At 43.9% G+C, this 17,705-nt stretch overlaps 1 protein-coding gene across 1 annotated transcript in view; it reads right to left on the bottom strand.

The window, feature by feature from the left end:
• si:dkey-22o22.2 (neural-cadherin) overlaps window positions 1-17,705 on the bottom strand; it is a 289,349-nt gene that overhangs the window by 135,108 nt on the left and 136,536 nt on the right. Inside the window, exons 2-3 of the mRNA XM_041189292.1 lie at window positions 5,605-5,796; window positions 1,463-1,688 (exon numbers count right to left, since the gene is read on the bottom strand). Coding sequence (XP_041045226.1) covers window positions 1,463-1,688; window positions 5,605-5,796 — 418 coding nt within the window. The remainder of the gene's footprint in view (window positions 1-1,462; window positions 1,689-5,604; window positions 5,797-17,705) is intronic.

The raw sequence follows: 17,705 nt of genomic DNA, 5'->3' as shown, positions 1-17,705 counted from the left end.
TAGGAAGTGAGAGGTGCCATGATTTGCCTCAATGTCCTCAGGTTAAATATTGGAAAATACAGTCTGGGTTTCCACCGCTGATTGCTATCCATTGGAAAGTACATATGTGAGGATGTTAGATGGTCAAATTGAGTATGGGTTGATAGCCAGTCTGTACTCACTGCCTTGCCCCATGCATTAAAATCAGGGATGGCATTAGGACTGTGCAAACTGTGCGATTCCACAGGGCCCCATACCCCAAGCCTCCAATGGCACCAGATTATATCGATAGTGGCTAGTATAATTGTCCAGTAAACATAGGAAAACCAAACCAAGTCTTTTAACAGGCACCCTATAAAGCAAACATCCTGATTTACACAAACACCTGAGTGAGGTACTGGAAGATGTCAATCCTTCCCATTGATCCACACCACAGCATGAATTCATGATCTGGGGAGAAGACTTCGGTTGGTTGGGCAGGTTGTGAGGTGGTGGAATCACAAAACAAGTATTTTCACAAACGATCTGCATCCAAAGCATTAGCTTGTCTGTTCGCCCCACTGTTGATCCCTAATCTGCTATGTGTTTCCAATTTTTATGTTTTTGTTTCATATTTCACGCATTGGCCATTTTTTTTATTCACAAATGTATTAACTTCATCAGCCCTATTTACAGGGACACACTAGTGTGTCAACAAAACAGATCTTAGGAGGGGGCTACATAATCTTTCAGCAGTTTTTAAATAAACAAGTATGACATATATGTATATATCATTTGTAAAATCTTGATAAAGATTCACACACCTCATTGGACCAAATTATTCTAAAATGCACTATAAAATTTTAGGAGGTAAGTAAAGAGTCAAATAAAACTTCTTTATATCCTGATTCATATCTTAGTAACTGAAATATATCTCCTTCATGTGCATGTTGAAACCAAGTAACACAAATTCTAAAATACAAAATCATTGCTTTGCCTCATTGATCTTTCTGAAATTGTGTTCCTCAGTACTGGGAAAGAGGAAGAGGACTAAAAGCTGTTGGGATGTTCCATTTTTTATCCACATATGCAGCCATGAGGGATGGCATTGCTAAGGAAATTATTGGCTACAACACGTTTATTTCTGATAAACTTTGTTACACCAGGCCTTCTCCTATTGGAAATAGTGTTTGTGGATTCAGGGATATTTGTGAGAGGACAGTCTTGATGGAATAACATTTTGCTGTCTCACATTGACACATACATATTAATATGGATTTAAGAATGGTCCAAAATATTGAATTAATAAAACTTTTATTTGGAAATGGGGTTTCATTTTTTTACTAATGTTCATTGCTATGCTTTTCTGGAATATTATTCCTGCAGATACATAATGATGTCAAAGATGTACTGAAGGTGTCTAGAAAATTTAAAGGAATGGTAGCTATTTAAATTGGCAAAGTTTGAGCCAGTTGCCTTATAGGATCTGGCAGTCAATACTTACGGTTGTCCAGCTGGGGTATTTTCAGAAACAAAAACACTGTAGGACACATTGGTAAACTGTGGGGGTCTGGAGCCAACCAGAATGAAAATAGATGCAGGAGGGCCTTTGTTTCCCCGCTTATTGACAGCCAGCACAGTTAACACATATTCATTGCGTCTGAGCAGAGTTGAGCCAGTGGTCCTGATGATGCCTGAATTCTTGTCAACTTCAAATCTCTCTTCTCCTCCTGTAGGTATCAGATTCATGACATGTGAAGCACATGAAGAAGAAGCAATATAAATCTGAGCCTTTAGTTATTGAATTATTCTGATAACATTTTTACTGCCTTTGGATTAAAAGAACAGGATGGACTTCAGCAATTAACAATGTTACCAAAGGCTGATTTGGGATATTAGTACAAAAAATAACACTGGTTGAAGAAATCTCAAAGTTTTTCAAACAAAATGCTTTCGGCAGAATTGAATGGCATCACAAGCATGAAGATAAAGGCAAAATGCTGCAGATGCTAGAAATCTGAAACAAAAACAAGAAGTGCTGGAAAAACTCAGCAGGTCTGACACCATCTGTGGAGAGAAAGACATAGGGCAGAATTTTCTGCTTGCCGGGTGGGTGGGCCCGACCCAATCTCTGGCGGGTGGGGAGACAATCACCGCTGGAGAAGCAGGCCCTGCCGCGATTTTACGTGGGTGGGCCAATTAAGGCCTGCCCAGCTTGACGTCCGGTGGGAAGCGCTATGCGCTTCCTGTCCGGATGGGGGTGGGGGGGGGGGGGTGGGGGGGGTGGGGGGGGGGGGGGGTGGGAATTCCCCAAAAGCGAGAGTGCGCTCTTTCACGCATGCGCACAGAAGAGCACACATCTCCCTGTGGCTAAGGGCTGCCTCAGGGAGATCACTTCCACATTGAAAAATAGAGAAAAAAAAAGTCCCTAACTCTCCCCCTCATGTCACATGAGATGGGACATGTTCATAATTTACATAATAACTTTATTAAAATTTTTGAAACCCTGCATGAAATCTCATCCCACCGCTGGATGAGGTTTCATATTTTCTCTATTTGCCGCTGGGGCTCCTGGCCTGCCCACCTTAAGGTTGGACAGGCAGGTCCTTTAATTGTATAAATGATCCTGTCAATGGCCTCAATTGGCCATTGACAGGTCGGTGGGCCTGCAGCTGAGTTTGCTGCGGGCCCACCTTCCTGAAAATTTAAATGGGGCGGGATGACGTCAGGGGTTCCGTCTGATGTCATCCCGCATCATTTTACTCATCAGTGAGCGGGTCCCGCCCCCTGCTCGTCGACGGCAAAATTCTGCCCAGAGTTAATGTTTTGAGTTTGTATGACTCTTCTTCAGAACTAAAGTAAAATTAGTTCTAAGAAGAGTCATAGGGGCACGAAACATTAACTCTGTCTTTCTCTCCACAAATGCTGTCAGACCTGCTGCGTTTTTCCAGCACTTTTTGTTTTTGTTTCTCAAGCATGAAGGTTACTTTACTTTTAAATTAAAAATCTCATATTAGTGTAATAGGTAGATCATATCTTCAAACATCAAAAGGACTTGGATGTCCTTGTTCATGAGTCACTGAAAGCTAACATGCAGGTACAGCAAGCAATTAAGAAGGCTAAGTGTATGCAGAGATAAAAACAAAAAACTGCGGATGCTGGAAATCCAAAACAAAAACAGAATTACCTGGAAAAACTCAGCAGGTCTGGCAGCATCAGCTGAGAAGAAAAGAGTTGACGTTTCGAGTCCTCATGACCCTTCAACTGATTAGTTCTGTTGAAGGGTCATGAGGACTCAAAACGTCAACTCCTTTCTTCTCTGCCGATGCTGCCAGACCTGCTGAGTTTTTCCAGGTAATTCTGTTTTTGTTGTGTAAGTGTATGCAGATCTGTATTACAAGAAGATTTGAGTATAGGAGTAAAGATGTCTTACTGCAGTTATATAGAACCTTGGTGAGACTGCACCTGGAGTATTGTGTGCAGTTTTGGTCTCCTTAGCTAAGGAAAGATATACTTGTCATAGAGGGAGTGCGACAACAAAGGTTCACCAAACTAATTCCTGGGATAGAGGGATTATCCTATAAGGAAAGATCAAATAGACTGGGCCTTTGTTCTCTGAAGTTTAGAAGAATGAGAGGTGATCCCATTCATTCATACAAAATTCTTACAAGGTAGATGCAGGAAGGATGTTTCCCCTGGCTGGGGGAGGGGGGGTTCTAGAATGAGGGGACACAGTCTCAGAATAAGGGCCAGACCATTTAGGGCTGAGATGAGGAAGTATTTTTTCACTCAGAGGGTGGTGAATCTTTGGAATTCTCTGTCCCAAGGGTTATGGAGGCTCAGTTGTTGAGTACGTTCAAGACTGAGATCAATAGGTTTCTACATATTAAAAACATCAAGGGATATGGTGATAGGGCAGGAAGATGGTGTTGAAGTACAAGATCAGCCATGATCTCATTGAATGGCGGACCGGGCTCAAGAGGCAGAATGGCCTACTCCTGCTCCTATTTCTTATATTCTTATGTTCTTATATTGTGACATGAGATGATGAATACTCTCATTTGTGAAATTGTCGTGAATTATCCAGTTAGCTTCACTCATGGAGACATTTATAACTTCACATGGCTGCTTAGGCAGAACATAACCTGAGTGGATAGAATAGTCTGTTCCACCATAAAGATGTCTCAATGGTCTCATCTTTGGAACAGTGCAGCACTTCAGTCTAAGTTGGATTTTTATATTCTTCGAAGTCAACTCATTGCTTATTGCTCAATGACAACTTTGTGCTAATGGGATACTTATAAAGACTTTTCTAAGATCTCTCAATGCCTTCATTGGTTCCAATTCCCAACTTCAATTCAATGGTTCCTGGAAATGTTGGATGGAATTTAATGCCTCCTCGCCACTCCAGGCAAGTTCGGAGACAGGAGCAGGAGGGCGGTTGGGCTGTATGAAGGGGCGGGAGTGAGAGGGGTGGAGAACCCACTGCCCTCCCACCTCCCTTTGATCAAGTCCAGGGTGGGAATACTTGAGGGCTGCCTTCCCACCTAGAGACCAACTGAGGCCCTTAGATTGTCACTTAATTGCGCTGGTATTCAACAAGCAGTAGGTGGGGAAATTGCCATCCAGTGAGGTTGCCCCATTGGTTTTGCCAGTGACCAACTGGGGTTTTGTGGCGGTGGCAGGGATGGGGGGTCTCGTTCATGGGCACTCTGTGCCTGATTCAGGGACCCAACATCAGGAAGGGGGCCCCAAAGGAAGCCTACCTCTGTCTGTGCTTCTAAATGCCCTCCCCACCCCTTGCTGGCAAGCCATACCCCGTAACCCCCATCCTGCCCACACTCACCTCTAATTGAAGATCCCCATGGTAGGCCCCATTGTAGTACTGACAGCGGCTACTGCTCTGGTGATGCTGACGCTATAGGAGAGCTGCCAGCCTGTGGCAGTTGGCAGCTCTCGGGGGTGGGATTTCCACTTTACTGGTGGCTTAATCTGACAGGAGACCCTATGTTGCCCAATTATGCCCCTGACTATCTTAGAATAACTTTGGAGAAAAGCAACGTTCTCCAACTGGTGGACGAGACCTCAGTCGTCCACATTAAATCCTAGGCACATTGTGGGGTGACAAGATCAAACTCAGTTCTCAAGGTTCAATAATTAATTGCCTGCTGGTATTAATGTGTGGAACCTCAGTTGGAGAGTGGTCACTTGAGCAAAGTACTTGCAACCCTTGCAATAAGGATAAAAAAAACATTGCTAGCTAGCAAATAACTGCCTATAACTTTATTCCATCATAACTGATCAACTTTCACAGGGCAAAAAGAACATCTGTATCTCTGCAAGGAGTCAACACTTTCATACAAGAGGAAGGGAGGGAAGAAAGTTATCAGTAAAAGGATGAAAAATTGAGCTGGTGAGCTGGAGTCGGTTGTGGGTTGGAAGGTGTTGTTGGTGGGAAGAATGAAACATTGGAATGCCAACTCAGTCAATCCTATCCTTTGGACTAGTGGATGGATTAAGAGCATCATTGGCTGAGGTACATGGGTTGGGGTAGATCATGGAAAAAGAGGGGAATACAAAAAAAATCTACTAAAACTCCTACTTTTAAAACATTTGGCATGTATAAAAATTTTCTAACTTTCTTACCTTCTGTTAAGTAGTATTCTATTCCATCAGTGGAATGGTCTGAATCATCCCATGCAGAAAGCTGGAAAACAGGTGTACCCTTGTGAGCATCTGAAGATACCACCGTTAGATAGGGGAACAGCTGCATAGTCCACTCTGGAAAGCTTTCCCTCAACACATTGATGGTCAAATGGGATAGGTACCAGTCTTCACCTGCAAAAAGCCAATGGCCACCACATTGTCTCTCACATCTTTTTTGAGTGCGTCATGATGACTTTTTCCAAAATACATTTCATTTTTCCAACTGTTAATTGCAACATCCTGTAGAAATAGTACTGTGAACATTGTAAAATGGTTCCTTTAAGCTCAGCATTATAAAAGTTAACAGTGCAATAGAACAAAGAAAGACTTGTATTTTTATTGTGCCTTTCATGATTTAGAGCATCCCAAAGCACTTTACAGCCAATGAAGCAATTAAGAAGTATAGTCACTGTTGGCTTGGCCTAAATAGCCAAGTGGTTATGGTACTGGGGTTGTAACCCTAAGCTTAAGAGTTCAAATCTCACACTGGCAAAACTATCAAGAGTTCAAATCTCACAATGGCAAACTATGAAACAGTGTAACTTCATCTGAATAGGAACAGATCAAAATGTGTTTGTACTCGAAAGAGTTATAGTCACTGTTGTAATGTAGGAAATGTGGCAGCCAATTTATATGCAGCAAGCTCCCACAACAAAGTGATAATGATCTGTTTTTTCATGATATTGATTAAGGGATAAATATTGGCCAGGACACAAGGGATAATTTCCTGCTCTTCTTCAAAATGGTGCCATGACCTCTTTTACATCCACCTTACAGGTCAGACTCAGTTTAATGCCTCATCCAAAATACAACATCTCCAAAAGTGCAGCATTCCCTCAAAATTGCATTGAGTGTCAGCCTAGATTTCTGTGCTCAGGTCCTGGAGTGGGACTTGAACCAAAAACTTCTGACACAGGGAATGCTACCAATATCAGCATCAAGACTTTTGCTATTATATATCTCAGGACAGTTTGGATGTACCACTGTGCCCAAGGCATGTTACTCAGGCTCAGGTTTAGAAAAATACCCACCCAATTATATTCTTCACTCCAGTCATCATGACCTTCTGGCGTAAGATTGCAAATTAATTCTGCCTTATGGCAGATTCCTGGGCTGGACTTATAACTGGCTGAAATCGCTTAAACCAGTTCTACCAAGAATTTTTTCAAGTTGAGGGAAGGGGGGTTTTCAACACATCAGTTAGGACTTATTCTAGGAGAATGTATACTAAGTTGTTACCCTCTCCCACCACATTGCTTGAGGAATGGAGCCTTTCATGTGCAGAGTACTGACTGTATAACAATTAAAGAGCCCAAACTTATACGATATTTTATCATGTCATCAGAACTTTGCAAAATATTCAAGTCAATTAATTACTTTTGACAGCCCCAAAGACAGTGAAATTAATGAATGGCCAGATAATGTTTCAAGTAGCTTTGGAGGAAAGAATGTGAGCCAAGATCCCAGAAGAACTTCCTCCTCTTCAGATAGTACCATGGGAAAATTTCTTCCACCCGAGTAACAGAAAAAGTCTTGATTTAACATGTCATCCTAAAGACAGTGCCTCCTAAAATGTAACACTGCCTCTGTATAGGCTAGAAATTGTGTTACAAAGTCCTTTGTGGAGTTTTAATTTGTGACCTTATGTAGAATAAGCATTTCTCCACTAAGTCAGATGATTCGCTATCTTGGGATACCCACTCCCTGCTGCCCCTGACAAAATGTCTCCCTTTCATGTTGGCATTTTAATGATTTACAAATATCTTAGGAACAGTTCTAGTGCACATAAGAAATTATGAGAAGCCCTGGATGAAAAAAGACTATTTCCCCCATCAAACCTCATCCTTTCAGTTCACTAACTCTTGTTATCAGAGTATCTAACTGCAATTTGAAGAACTCCAATGTTTCTGTCTCCATGACCCAGCTTGGCAGATTTATTTCAAATATTTATTCCCCTTTGAATAAAAAATTCTGATAGTTGAAAAAAAAATCAGTCATTTCCAAGTATGTCCTCTGATTTTACTTTCCTGGCTTAATTAAAAGTAATAATCTGAGTGTAATTTAACTATGCTATTTAATATTTTACATATTTCAGTGAAGGTCTTTCTTAATTGCCTTTTTCAGACTGTAGAGCCAAAGCCTCTCTAGTCTTTCCTCATCCCTTTTCACTTGGGATCAGTGTTGTTCTTCTTCCCAGCTGACTCTGTAAAAGTGAGAATTTGGTTCAGGGATAGCATGCTTGTCTCAGTCAGACAAGTATAAGCTCAATTCCCATTTCAGCACATAATCTAAACTGACACTGGTGCATTAGTGAGGGAATGCTGCACTGTCAGATTTGTAATCTTTTGCTAAAACATTTAGTATAGCCCCATTTGTCTGGTCAGGTTGATGTAACAAATCCCATGGCGGAGCCTGACTCACCGAGCAAAATCATGGGAGATGTGCTAGTATACATAAAAGATCAGCTCCAAAATGGAAGCCTTCTGATCTCCCTCAAAAATAAATCTCACACCTGACGTACAGCAAACTCACTTTCAAAATTGCCAGTGTGGGCTATACCCATCCACTCAGCTGAATGGATATTATCCATAAAACAGAATAGCAAGGGCAGGAAAAATGAGATCTGAAGAATTTCATTTCTAAATGAACTACAGAGTGACGTTGCAGGATGGGTAACTGGGGTGCAGTTTTTAGTTCTGAAGCTTGGTTTCAAATTCAGTGTAGATGAGTTTGATAAAAGTCTTGTATCTGTTGGCTTGTAAGCACCTTATGTAAAAAGAGTCTGTGTAGCCTCAAGTCAGCATAGGGCTACAACACAAATTTTCCTCAAATTCAGTACTAAACTGGCAATCACATTAGAGACGCCAAGGAGGTTGCTGGCATGAGAGGTGGAAATCACATGACTTGGTGCAGGCTGCTCTTTTGAGTTTGGTGTTAATGCACATTGCAGGGGAAGGGTAGACAAAGCTTCACTCTCCATCTGCCTTGCACTATATCTGACTTGCAAATTCTTCTTGCAAATTTTGGATGCCTGAAATGGGAAATTATTGCACTTTGCAGCACTCAACTCCCTCAGCCTGATAATCAGAAACCTATTTTTTAAATACATTACTTAGAGTTAAAACACTAGTGTTCAAATGTTACATTTAAAGTAGGGGAAATAAAGGTTTTTTTTTAAATAAAACTATTGTGGATACAAATGGACAGGAAGAAAAATTAAGTAATTTTCAGACTCAGCTGGGCATATTGCGAGGAACTATAAACACAGAGATATTATGAGGACGAGGCAAGGAGATGTCAAATCATGAGAAATATTGGCAACATATATTCCATAGACTCACGTTATTATCAGCATTAGGTCACCACTGGGACTCGACTGGAGAATCATCATGGGGTAACAAATGGAAGCCCTATGATCTTTTGAACTGCAAACTTCGCATCTCATTTGGGAACTAGTTTGTGTCTCAGTTTTAATAAATAAATAAAATAAGATCAACAACTCCTAACATAACATCAACCCATCATATGTTAGATCCACTGCCAGCTGGTAGACGCATCAGCTGCATCTGAAGAATCATTTTTCATGGGCAACTGCAGACGTTAAGTCCCAGATTGTGTGTTCTCTGGTATTTAATGGCGTAACATGCTTTGGATTATGGTCCCTTTGATGAACTAAAATGCTCAGAAAATGAGCTGCATTCCTTTCAACAGCACAAGCTTTAGAAATCAATGGAGTCTTGATAGAGCTAAAATTTGAAGCAAAGAAAAGCGCACAGTGGGTGACGGCTGTAGGGACAAAATGCCCTTTTAGTAGTTTGCCGTAACCACAGTGCTCCATCTGCTTGATGGGACTTGCACTCTTATTAGCATACCTACTTTACTCTATTGTTCCTGTCTGCAGCGCTGATCTTATGGAGCTGAATAGCTCTCTGATGGGTGTGCTGCTGTTTAATTGACAGTAGGACTCCTGTTTGAGGAGTTATCAGTCACTCGGTGGTAAATGTAATGGAAGTGTGCCATAGATACAGTGATACAAATAAACAAGCCCGCCTCGATTTTTCTTTAAGCTGTGGTGTATGGGGTGGGAGGGGACTGGGATAGTTGGCGGTTGGTGAGTCGGGGGGTTGGGGGGGGGAGGTGGTGCTGCAGCGAGAGAAATGTTTACTAACAACAGCCCTTACAATTAAGCACAGTTACTTGTTCTTTGTTTATGTAAATCTATGGGCAGCGACATGATGTTAGTAAGGTAGCTAATCAACAAAATCAACTAGATGGAAGACAGGGGGACTCCCGGATTTACACAGCTAAATAAACAACTAGTATAAACTCTTGCATATCAGTGACAAGCAACTACCAACACTTTCATCAGTAGCTCATTTCTAATTAGTGTTTGGTTTCTTTTTCAGGCATCAAGCATGTTAAGGTTTCGGTGAAAATACTGTGTACTGAAATCTCTATGTTAATGAATAACCAGATGCTATTGCCTTGTGCATATCATAAAGGGCACTGCTGTAAAAGCAAAGTAAACACACTCCAAATAGGTGACAAATTAGAGTCACAGATTAATAGTTTGTTGTCAGTCATTACACAAATACTGTGTGATGGAAAACACAAGTTACTCCATTGGATGTTTTTCCAAATATTTTGTTCACACTTTGGACCCTCCTGAGTTAATTCAGGGCATCAACAACACTTAGAAAGTTTAGTCAGTTGTACCTTTAATAGGTATAATGCCCCATATGGTATGGTAAAGAGTCCTACAGATCAAAGGAATCCTGTGATAATCCCTGATCTATGCTAAATTAGCTAATCTTGCTAGGGAAGCAATTGGGTGGTCCAAATTGGTTTTAGAGCCCCAAAGTTAGGGAAGAGAGAGATCAGCCAAAATCCTTGCTAGAAATTGTGCTTGTTGGTTGAGAACGGGATTGGTAAGGCTGTGGTGCCCTCCACAATTGAATAGTATGTTGATAGTCACACGCAGGACGGATGAAGCACCTGCATATTCCAGGTGCACATGGAACTGTACCTCAATAACTGTCAACATCTTCAGGTCAAGAAGGGAAGAATTGGAAACTTTTTTTTAAAAAATCCATACTTAAAGTTTGGATTTTCACTGAGTTAAATTGACTTGGAAGCCCTTTAAAAATGGTAATTGGGTCCCAATTCTGGGGATCCCAACCCCATTCCTGGGCTGTGTAATTCTTCAGAGTGCCTTTACAGAGTGCAGGCTGCTTCCTGTCAGAAGCCCACATCCTGTACTCCTGACCTGGCCAGCTCCATTGCGAGATAGGCATCTCCTACTCCTCTACAATTTTCATGGAGTTGGGCCAGGATTTTAAAGAGTCGTGGTTCATGGCCACTTAGTGGAGTCATGAACCCTAGTGTGCATGAGGGGACCTTTTAAAAGGTAAGTTCAAAAGATACCCCCCATGCCACCTATGCCAGCTTTGCCAAGTTACACACCCCACCCACCCGTCAGACCCAACATGCATCCATCCCAAGTTCTGCCCTTCCACCCAGCCCCTCATGCCCTTCACACCCTCTTTGCCAAGCTCTGGCATTTCCATGCACATTGGCCCATTTACACTTCCTAGAACCAATTAACACCACAGAGTAAAGTAGGATGTGTAAAGATTTGAAAAAATGTAATCCTTTGATAACTTTCCCCTGTGCTGGGGAACAAAGTCTGGACAAGCTAATAAAAGTGTCAATCATCCAGACCCTTTTAAGTTTCCAAAACCACAAATCACAAACACTTAAAACCATTGTTAAATTGACTGCAGAGATCAGAGAGCCTGAGCTGTAAATCAAGCAATGCATCCTCTGGGGTGCAGGTGTTCTGTTATTCTAATAGCTGTTGGGACACTCAGCAGAGTAATTTGTAATTGCCCTGCACCCGATCCCATTGAGATGGGCAGTACACAAATCTTATGCTGCCAGCTCATCTAAATCTTTTCCACATGTGGTCTAGTGTGAATCATGCTATTGACTGGCTGCAGGCTTAGCAGGGGATCTCAAGTCCATGCACAGCTGGGACAATGTACAACAAGTCTTAAAGTCAGCCTGTCCTCTTAAAGGAGAGCTGCATTCATGCAACAGAAGCTGCTGCACCTGTCTCTGGAAGGCATGGTTGGAAGATAAAGAACAGAAAATGGAGCAATAGGCCAGAGGGAAGGCTCCCAGGTTCTCAGATGTGGCCTTAGTGATGGAGGTGGAAAGGAGGAGAAATGCTATGTTTCCACAGGGTACCAGGAGGTCCTCCAGGCACACTGTGAGAAGGAAATGCAAATAGGGTGGCCAGGGAGGACCATTCCCAAAGACTGGCCCTGAGGACCTGGCGGTAGTGCCAGAGAAAGTTCAGACTTTACAGGGGTGGTCGAGGTCAGTAAATGCATCTTAAAATGACAACCTCTACCCAGTGCTTCACTAGCCTCTCACATTGCTCAATGCACCACATCCATCAGCAATCAAGGTTCAAGCCTAACTTTCAGATGCTGCACCCCACCCTCACACACTTATCAAGACTGTCTTTTCACAACCACGTCTCAGAGTTTCTACATACCTCCAGCTATTAGGCTATGGCAGGCACGTCATCCAATCACATTACAATACCCTCATTAATACCCTACCCTCTCCCCTGAAGGACAAGATGGCAAATAACTGCAAGGATTAGCAGAGAACCTGTGGGGTACAGGCATCTTTGCATCTCCTGGTCCCTCTGGAGGAGACTGCTCCACATCATGGGGCCAGTTAGGCCTGAGGTACTGCATCAGGCATTGCTGATAATATTGAGGATAATATTATGTTCCTGCCTGATTTTTTAAAAAAAATTCATTCACGGGGTGTGGGCTTCACTGGATGGCCCAGTATTTATTGCCTATTCTTGGTTGCCCTTGAGAAGGTGGTGGTGAACTGCCTTCCTGAATCGCTGTAGTCCATGTGGTGTAGGTACACCCACAGTGCTGTTAGGAAGGGAGTTCCAGGATTTTGACTGAATGACAGTGAAGGATCGACAATATATTTCCAAGTCAGGATGGTGAGTGACTTGGGAGGGGAATTTCCAGGTGGCGCTTTTCCCTTCTATCTGCTGCCCTTGTCCTTCCTGATGGTAGTTGTCACGGGTTTGGAAGGTGCTGTCTAAGAAGCCTTGGTATATTCCTGCTGTGCATCTTGTAAGATGGTACACATGCTGCTACTGTGCTTTGGTGGTGGAGGTAGTGAATGTTTGTGGATGGGATGCCTATCAAATAGGTTGCTTTGTACTGGATGATGTCTAGCTTCTTGAGTGTTGTGGGAGCTGCACTAATCCAGGCAAGTGGGGAGTGTTCCATCACACTCCTGATTTGCGCCCTGTAGATGGTGGACAAACTTTGGGGAGTCAGGAGGTGAGTTACTCGTCACACGATCCCTAGCCTCTGACCTGCTTTTGTAGCCACAATATTTATATGGCTAGTCCAGTTCAGTTTCTGGTCAATGGTAACCCTCAGGATGTTGATAGTGGGAGATTTAGTGAGTGTACTGCCACTGAACGTCAATGGGTGATGGGTAGATTCTCTCTTGTTGGAGATGGTCATTGCCTGGCACTTGTGTGGTGCGAATGTTACTTGCCACTTGTCAACCCAAGCCAAGATAATGTCCAGGTCTTGCTGCAATTGGACATGGACTGCTTCAGTATCTGAGGAGTCATGAATGGTGCTGAACGTTGTGCAATCATCAGCGAACATCCCCACTTCTGACCTTATGATGGAAGGAAGGTCATTGATGGAGCATCTGAAGATGGTTGGGCCGAGGACACTACCCTGAGGAACACCTGCAGTGATGCTCTGGAGCTGAGATGACTGACTTCCAACAACCACAACCATCTTCCTTTGTGCTAGGTGGAGCTCCAACCATTGGAGAGTTTTCCCCCTGATTCCCATTGACTCCTGTTTCGCTAGTGCTCCTTGATGCCACACTTGGTCAAATGCGGTCTTGATGTCAAGGGGAGTCATTCTCACCTCACCTCGGGAGTTCAGCTTTTGCCCATGTTTGAACCAAGGCTGTAATGGGGTCAGGAGCTGAGTGGCCCTGGCAGAACACAAACTGGGTCTCAGTGAGCATGTTATTGCTAAGTAAGTGCTGCTTGATGACCCCTTCCATTACTTTAATGGTGATTGAGAGTTAAACTGATGGGTCGGTTATTGGCCGGGTTGGATTTGTCCTGTTTTTTGTTTACAGGACATACCTGGGCAATTCTCCATATATATTCAGGTAGATGCCTGTGTTGTAGCTGTACTGGAACAACTTGGCTAGGGGCGTGGCAAGTACTGGAGCACAAGTCTTCAGTACTATTGTCGCAATATTGTCAGGGCCCAGGCCTTTGCGCTCTCCAATGCCTTCAGCTGTTTCTTGATATCACATGGAGTGAATTGAATTGGCTGAAGACTGGCATCTGTGATGATAGGGACCTCCAAAGGAGGCCAAAATGGATCATCTACTCAGCACTTCTGGCTGAAGATTGCTTCAGCCTTATCTTTTGCACTGATGCGCTGGGCTCCCCCATCATTAAGGATGGGATATTTGTGGAGCCTCCTCCTCCAGTGAGTTGTTTAATTGCCCAACACCATTCAAGACTGGTTGTGGCGGGACTGCAGAGCTTAGATCTGATCCTTTGGTTGTGGGATCACTTAGCTCTGTCTATCACTTGCTGCTGATGCTGTATGCAAGTAGTCCTGTGTTATAGCTTCACCAGGTTGACACCTCACTTTTAGGTATGCCTGGTGCAACTCCTGGCATGCCCTCCTGCACTCTTCATTGAATCAGGGTTGATCCCCTGGCTTGATGGTAATGGTAGAGTGGGGGATATGCCAGGCCATGAGGTTACAGATTGTGTTTGAGTATAATTCTGCTGCTGCTGATGGCCCACAGCGCCTCATGGATGCCCAGACTTGAGTTGCTAGATCTGTTCAAAATCTATTCCATTTAGCACAGGGGAAGTGCCACACAACATGATGGAGGGTAACCTCAATGTGAAGGCGGAACTTTGTCCCCACGAGTAAGCGGTGGCACTCCTACCGATGCTGTCAGGTAGATATGCATCTGCGGCAGGCAGGTTGGTCAGGATGAGTTCAAGTTTGTTTTTCTCTCATGTTGGTTCCCTCACCACCTGTTGCAGCTATATCATTTAGGACTCAGCCAGCTCGGTCAGTAATGGTGCTACCGAGCCACTCTTGATGATGGACATTGAAGTCCCTGACCCAGAGTACATTCTGCGCCATCCTTGCCGTCCTCAGTGCTCTATCCAAGCTGTGTCCAACATGGAGGAGCACTGATCAGCTGAGGGAGGGCAGTACGTGGTAATCAGCAGGAGATTTTGACCTGATGCCCTGAGACTTCTTGGGGTCTTGAACACCCAAGCTGGTGTTGAGAACTCCCAGGGCAACTCTATCCCAGCTGTATACCACTGTGCCAGCACTTCTGCTGAGTCTGTCCTGCCAGTGGGACAGGACATACCCATGGATTGTGATGACTGAGATGACATTATCTGCGAGATATTATTCCATGAGGATGACTGAGTTTGCCAGTGCCTAGTTTGATGCCAGGTGGTTTCATTCCTTTTTTGAGGCTTTGTAGTGGTTTGATACAACTGAGTGACTTGCTCGGCCATTTCAAAGTCACATGTAGGCTAGACCAGGTAAAGCCAGCAGATTTTCTTCCCTAAAGGGCATTAATGAACAATCAACAATAGTTTCAATTGAATTCAAATTCCACCATCTGCCGTGACAGGATTCAAACCTAGGTCCCCAGAGAATTACTCTGGGTCTCTGGATTACTAGTTCAGCAACAATACCACTATGCCATCCATATGTCCCTACTTAATCCCACTTTAGCATCATCCTGCTATCTGGCATGAAGTGCAAGCTACATATGGTGTGACCATGGATCTCTTTCTTTCCACCCCTTTCCACCCTCCCCTTTATTATTTCTGCTTTCAGATATCCAAGAGTAGGTGGCAGGCCAGCCAGTGCTGCCTCACCATGATGAGCAAGAGCAACACCTGACCTCTGATGAAGTGCTTAATCTGACAATGATGGACCAAATGGCCTCCATCTGTGCTCTAGCCATTCAGTAATATTCAGTGATAATGCAGGTACCAGCTCAGATACTGGCACTGTGTTTATCTCAGAGAGTAGTACAGAGTCAGGATCAGCATTTTTTTTGAATTTATTTGTTCATGGGTTGCAGGCATTACTAGCTAGACCAGAATTTATTGCCCATTACTAATTGCCTTTGAGAAGGTGGTGGTGACCTGTCTTCTTGAACCACTGCAGTCCATGTGGTGTAGGTATACCCACAGTGCTGTTAGCAAGGGAGTTCCAGGATTTTGACCTGGATTTGATTTTGATATAGTTCTAAGTCAGGTGTGTGACTTGGGGGGAGGGGGAACTTGAAGGTGGTGGTGTACCCATGCATCTGCTTTCCTTGTCCTCTAGGTGGTAGACGTCACGGGTATGGTGAGTCACCTGGCACAAGTGGGCTGCAGGCAGGCCAGAGGGGAAAGGGTAGCCTGTTTGTCAGCTCTCTAGAGGACGAGATAACGGGCGAGTTCTGCTGCAGAGGACTTTGATGGGGCGGCATACAGGATAATACTGATGGACATGTAATCCGAGATGTTTGATGTATTAGCTTGTCAGGCACACAGTCTCTTGTCCCTGTGAAGAAGCATGGAGGAATCCAGCTCCAACATGGCACAGGACTTCCACAGAGCTTGGAGATCATCCTTTCCAAAATAGTGACCAACTCCGTGACAGCAGTTGCAGACCCAGCCATGGCACAATAGCTGGTGGCCGATGTCTCAGCTTCTACTGCAACACAGGCAGAAAACTATCCAATATGTGGAAGCTCAGCCTAAGGTCATGAGATGCATACTTGCTGCCATACAAGCTCAGCTTGCTGTCTCGCTGGCTCAGACTGCTGGCTCAGACTGCTGCTATCATGCCTGTAGATAACAGTGTTTAAAAGGACTTGCAGGCTCTCACAGCAGTCCAGCCATTTGCCCTGCAACAGATTACTAGGATTTCTGAGGTGCTGCCCTGAAGTAGTGTCAGTGACTCGGTGGTGTGCAAACCTACTGTCATCTCTCATTCATGATCTTACCAGAGACACTCTGCCAGAGTCCATGTTGTTGCCATTCAGCCAGCCAGCCCAGGCTGCTACTGCTCATGCTGAGGTGTTGCAATCCAAAGCCGAGCTGCTCAAGGTCCTCCTTGAAGGCCATCTGCAGTGAAAGTCAACAGCCTTCCACCAGCTGTGCTGCAACTATTTGGGTAGGACTCTTAAGAAGCACTAGGACAGGCAAAAGCACCAGCAAGATATGCACCACAGGGATGTACAAGGTTAAGTGGTTCAGTTTTGTGTGTATCATTGGAAATGCTGTTGGATAAAGTTATCATGCAATGGTTTTCTAATGGTGGCTTTTAATTCTGGATTTTGGCCAAGGGAACTCTGCGATATTATGTAGCAGATAGACGGAAAGGGGGTGATGGAAAGGAGCAATTGTAACAAGGGAATGAAATCTCAGATGAACCATTGTGAGTATCTGCTCACGGACAGCTCATCCAGAGTGAAGGAGTTCCAGATGCCTTCTGTCTTCCTCTTCCTTTTCCCTTTAACTCCATATGGGGTTTCAGAATGCCTGGTGACAACGGCCACATCTTCATGATAGCATGTGCAGGATGCAGCAGACTACATGAGACATGTTCCTCTGAGTACTGAATGGCTCCCTTCGAGCTGACCAAGCAAAAGAATCATTCAACACACTGGTAGTTTGCTCCAGAATGTTGTGTGTTGCTGGCTGGCTCTCATATTGTAAGCTCTCTGCCCGCCAGTAGTTGGGTGATGGAGGGGAGTCATCATCCAGGTGTAGAGTAGGTATCCATTTTCACCCAACATCCCGCCTCTGGTTCTTCATAGGCCAAAAATGGCAGGTAAGGCTGACTGGCACAGGGTGAACACATTGTGGCTGCTGCCAGAATAACAGGCATTCATAGACAGGGGGCATT

Source organism: Carcharodon carcharias, chromosome 6, assembly GCF_017639515.1.
Source record: "Carcharodon carcharias isolate sCarCar2 chromosome 6, sCarCar2.pri, whole genome shotgun sequence".
Taxonomy (NCBI): domain Eukaryota; kingdom Metazoa; phylum Chordata; class Chondrichthyes; order Lamniformes; family Lamnidae; genus Carcharodon; species Carcharodon carcharias.
Note: the sequence above shows the minus strand (reverse complement) of the source record. Positions and strands in the feature narration are given on the sequence as shown.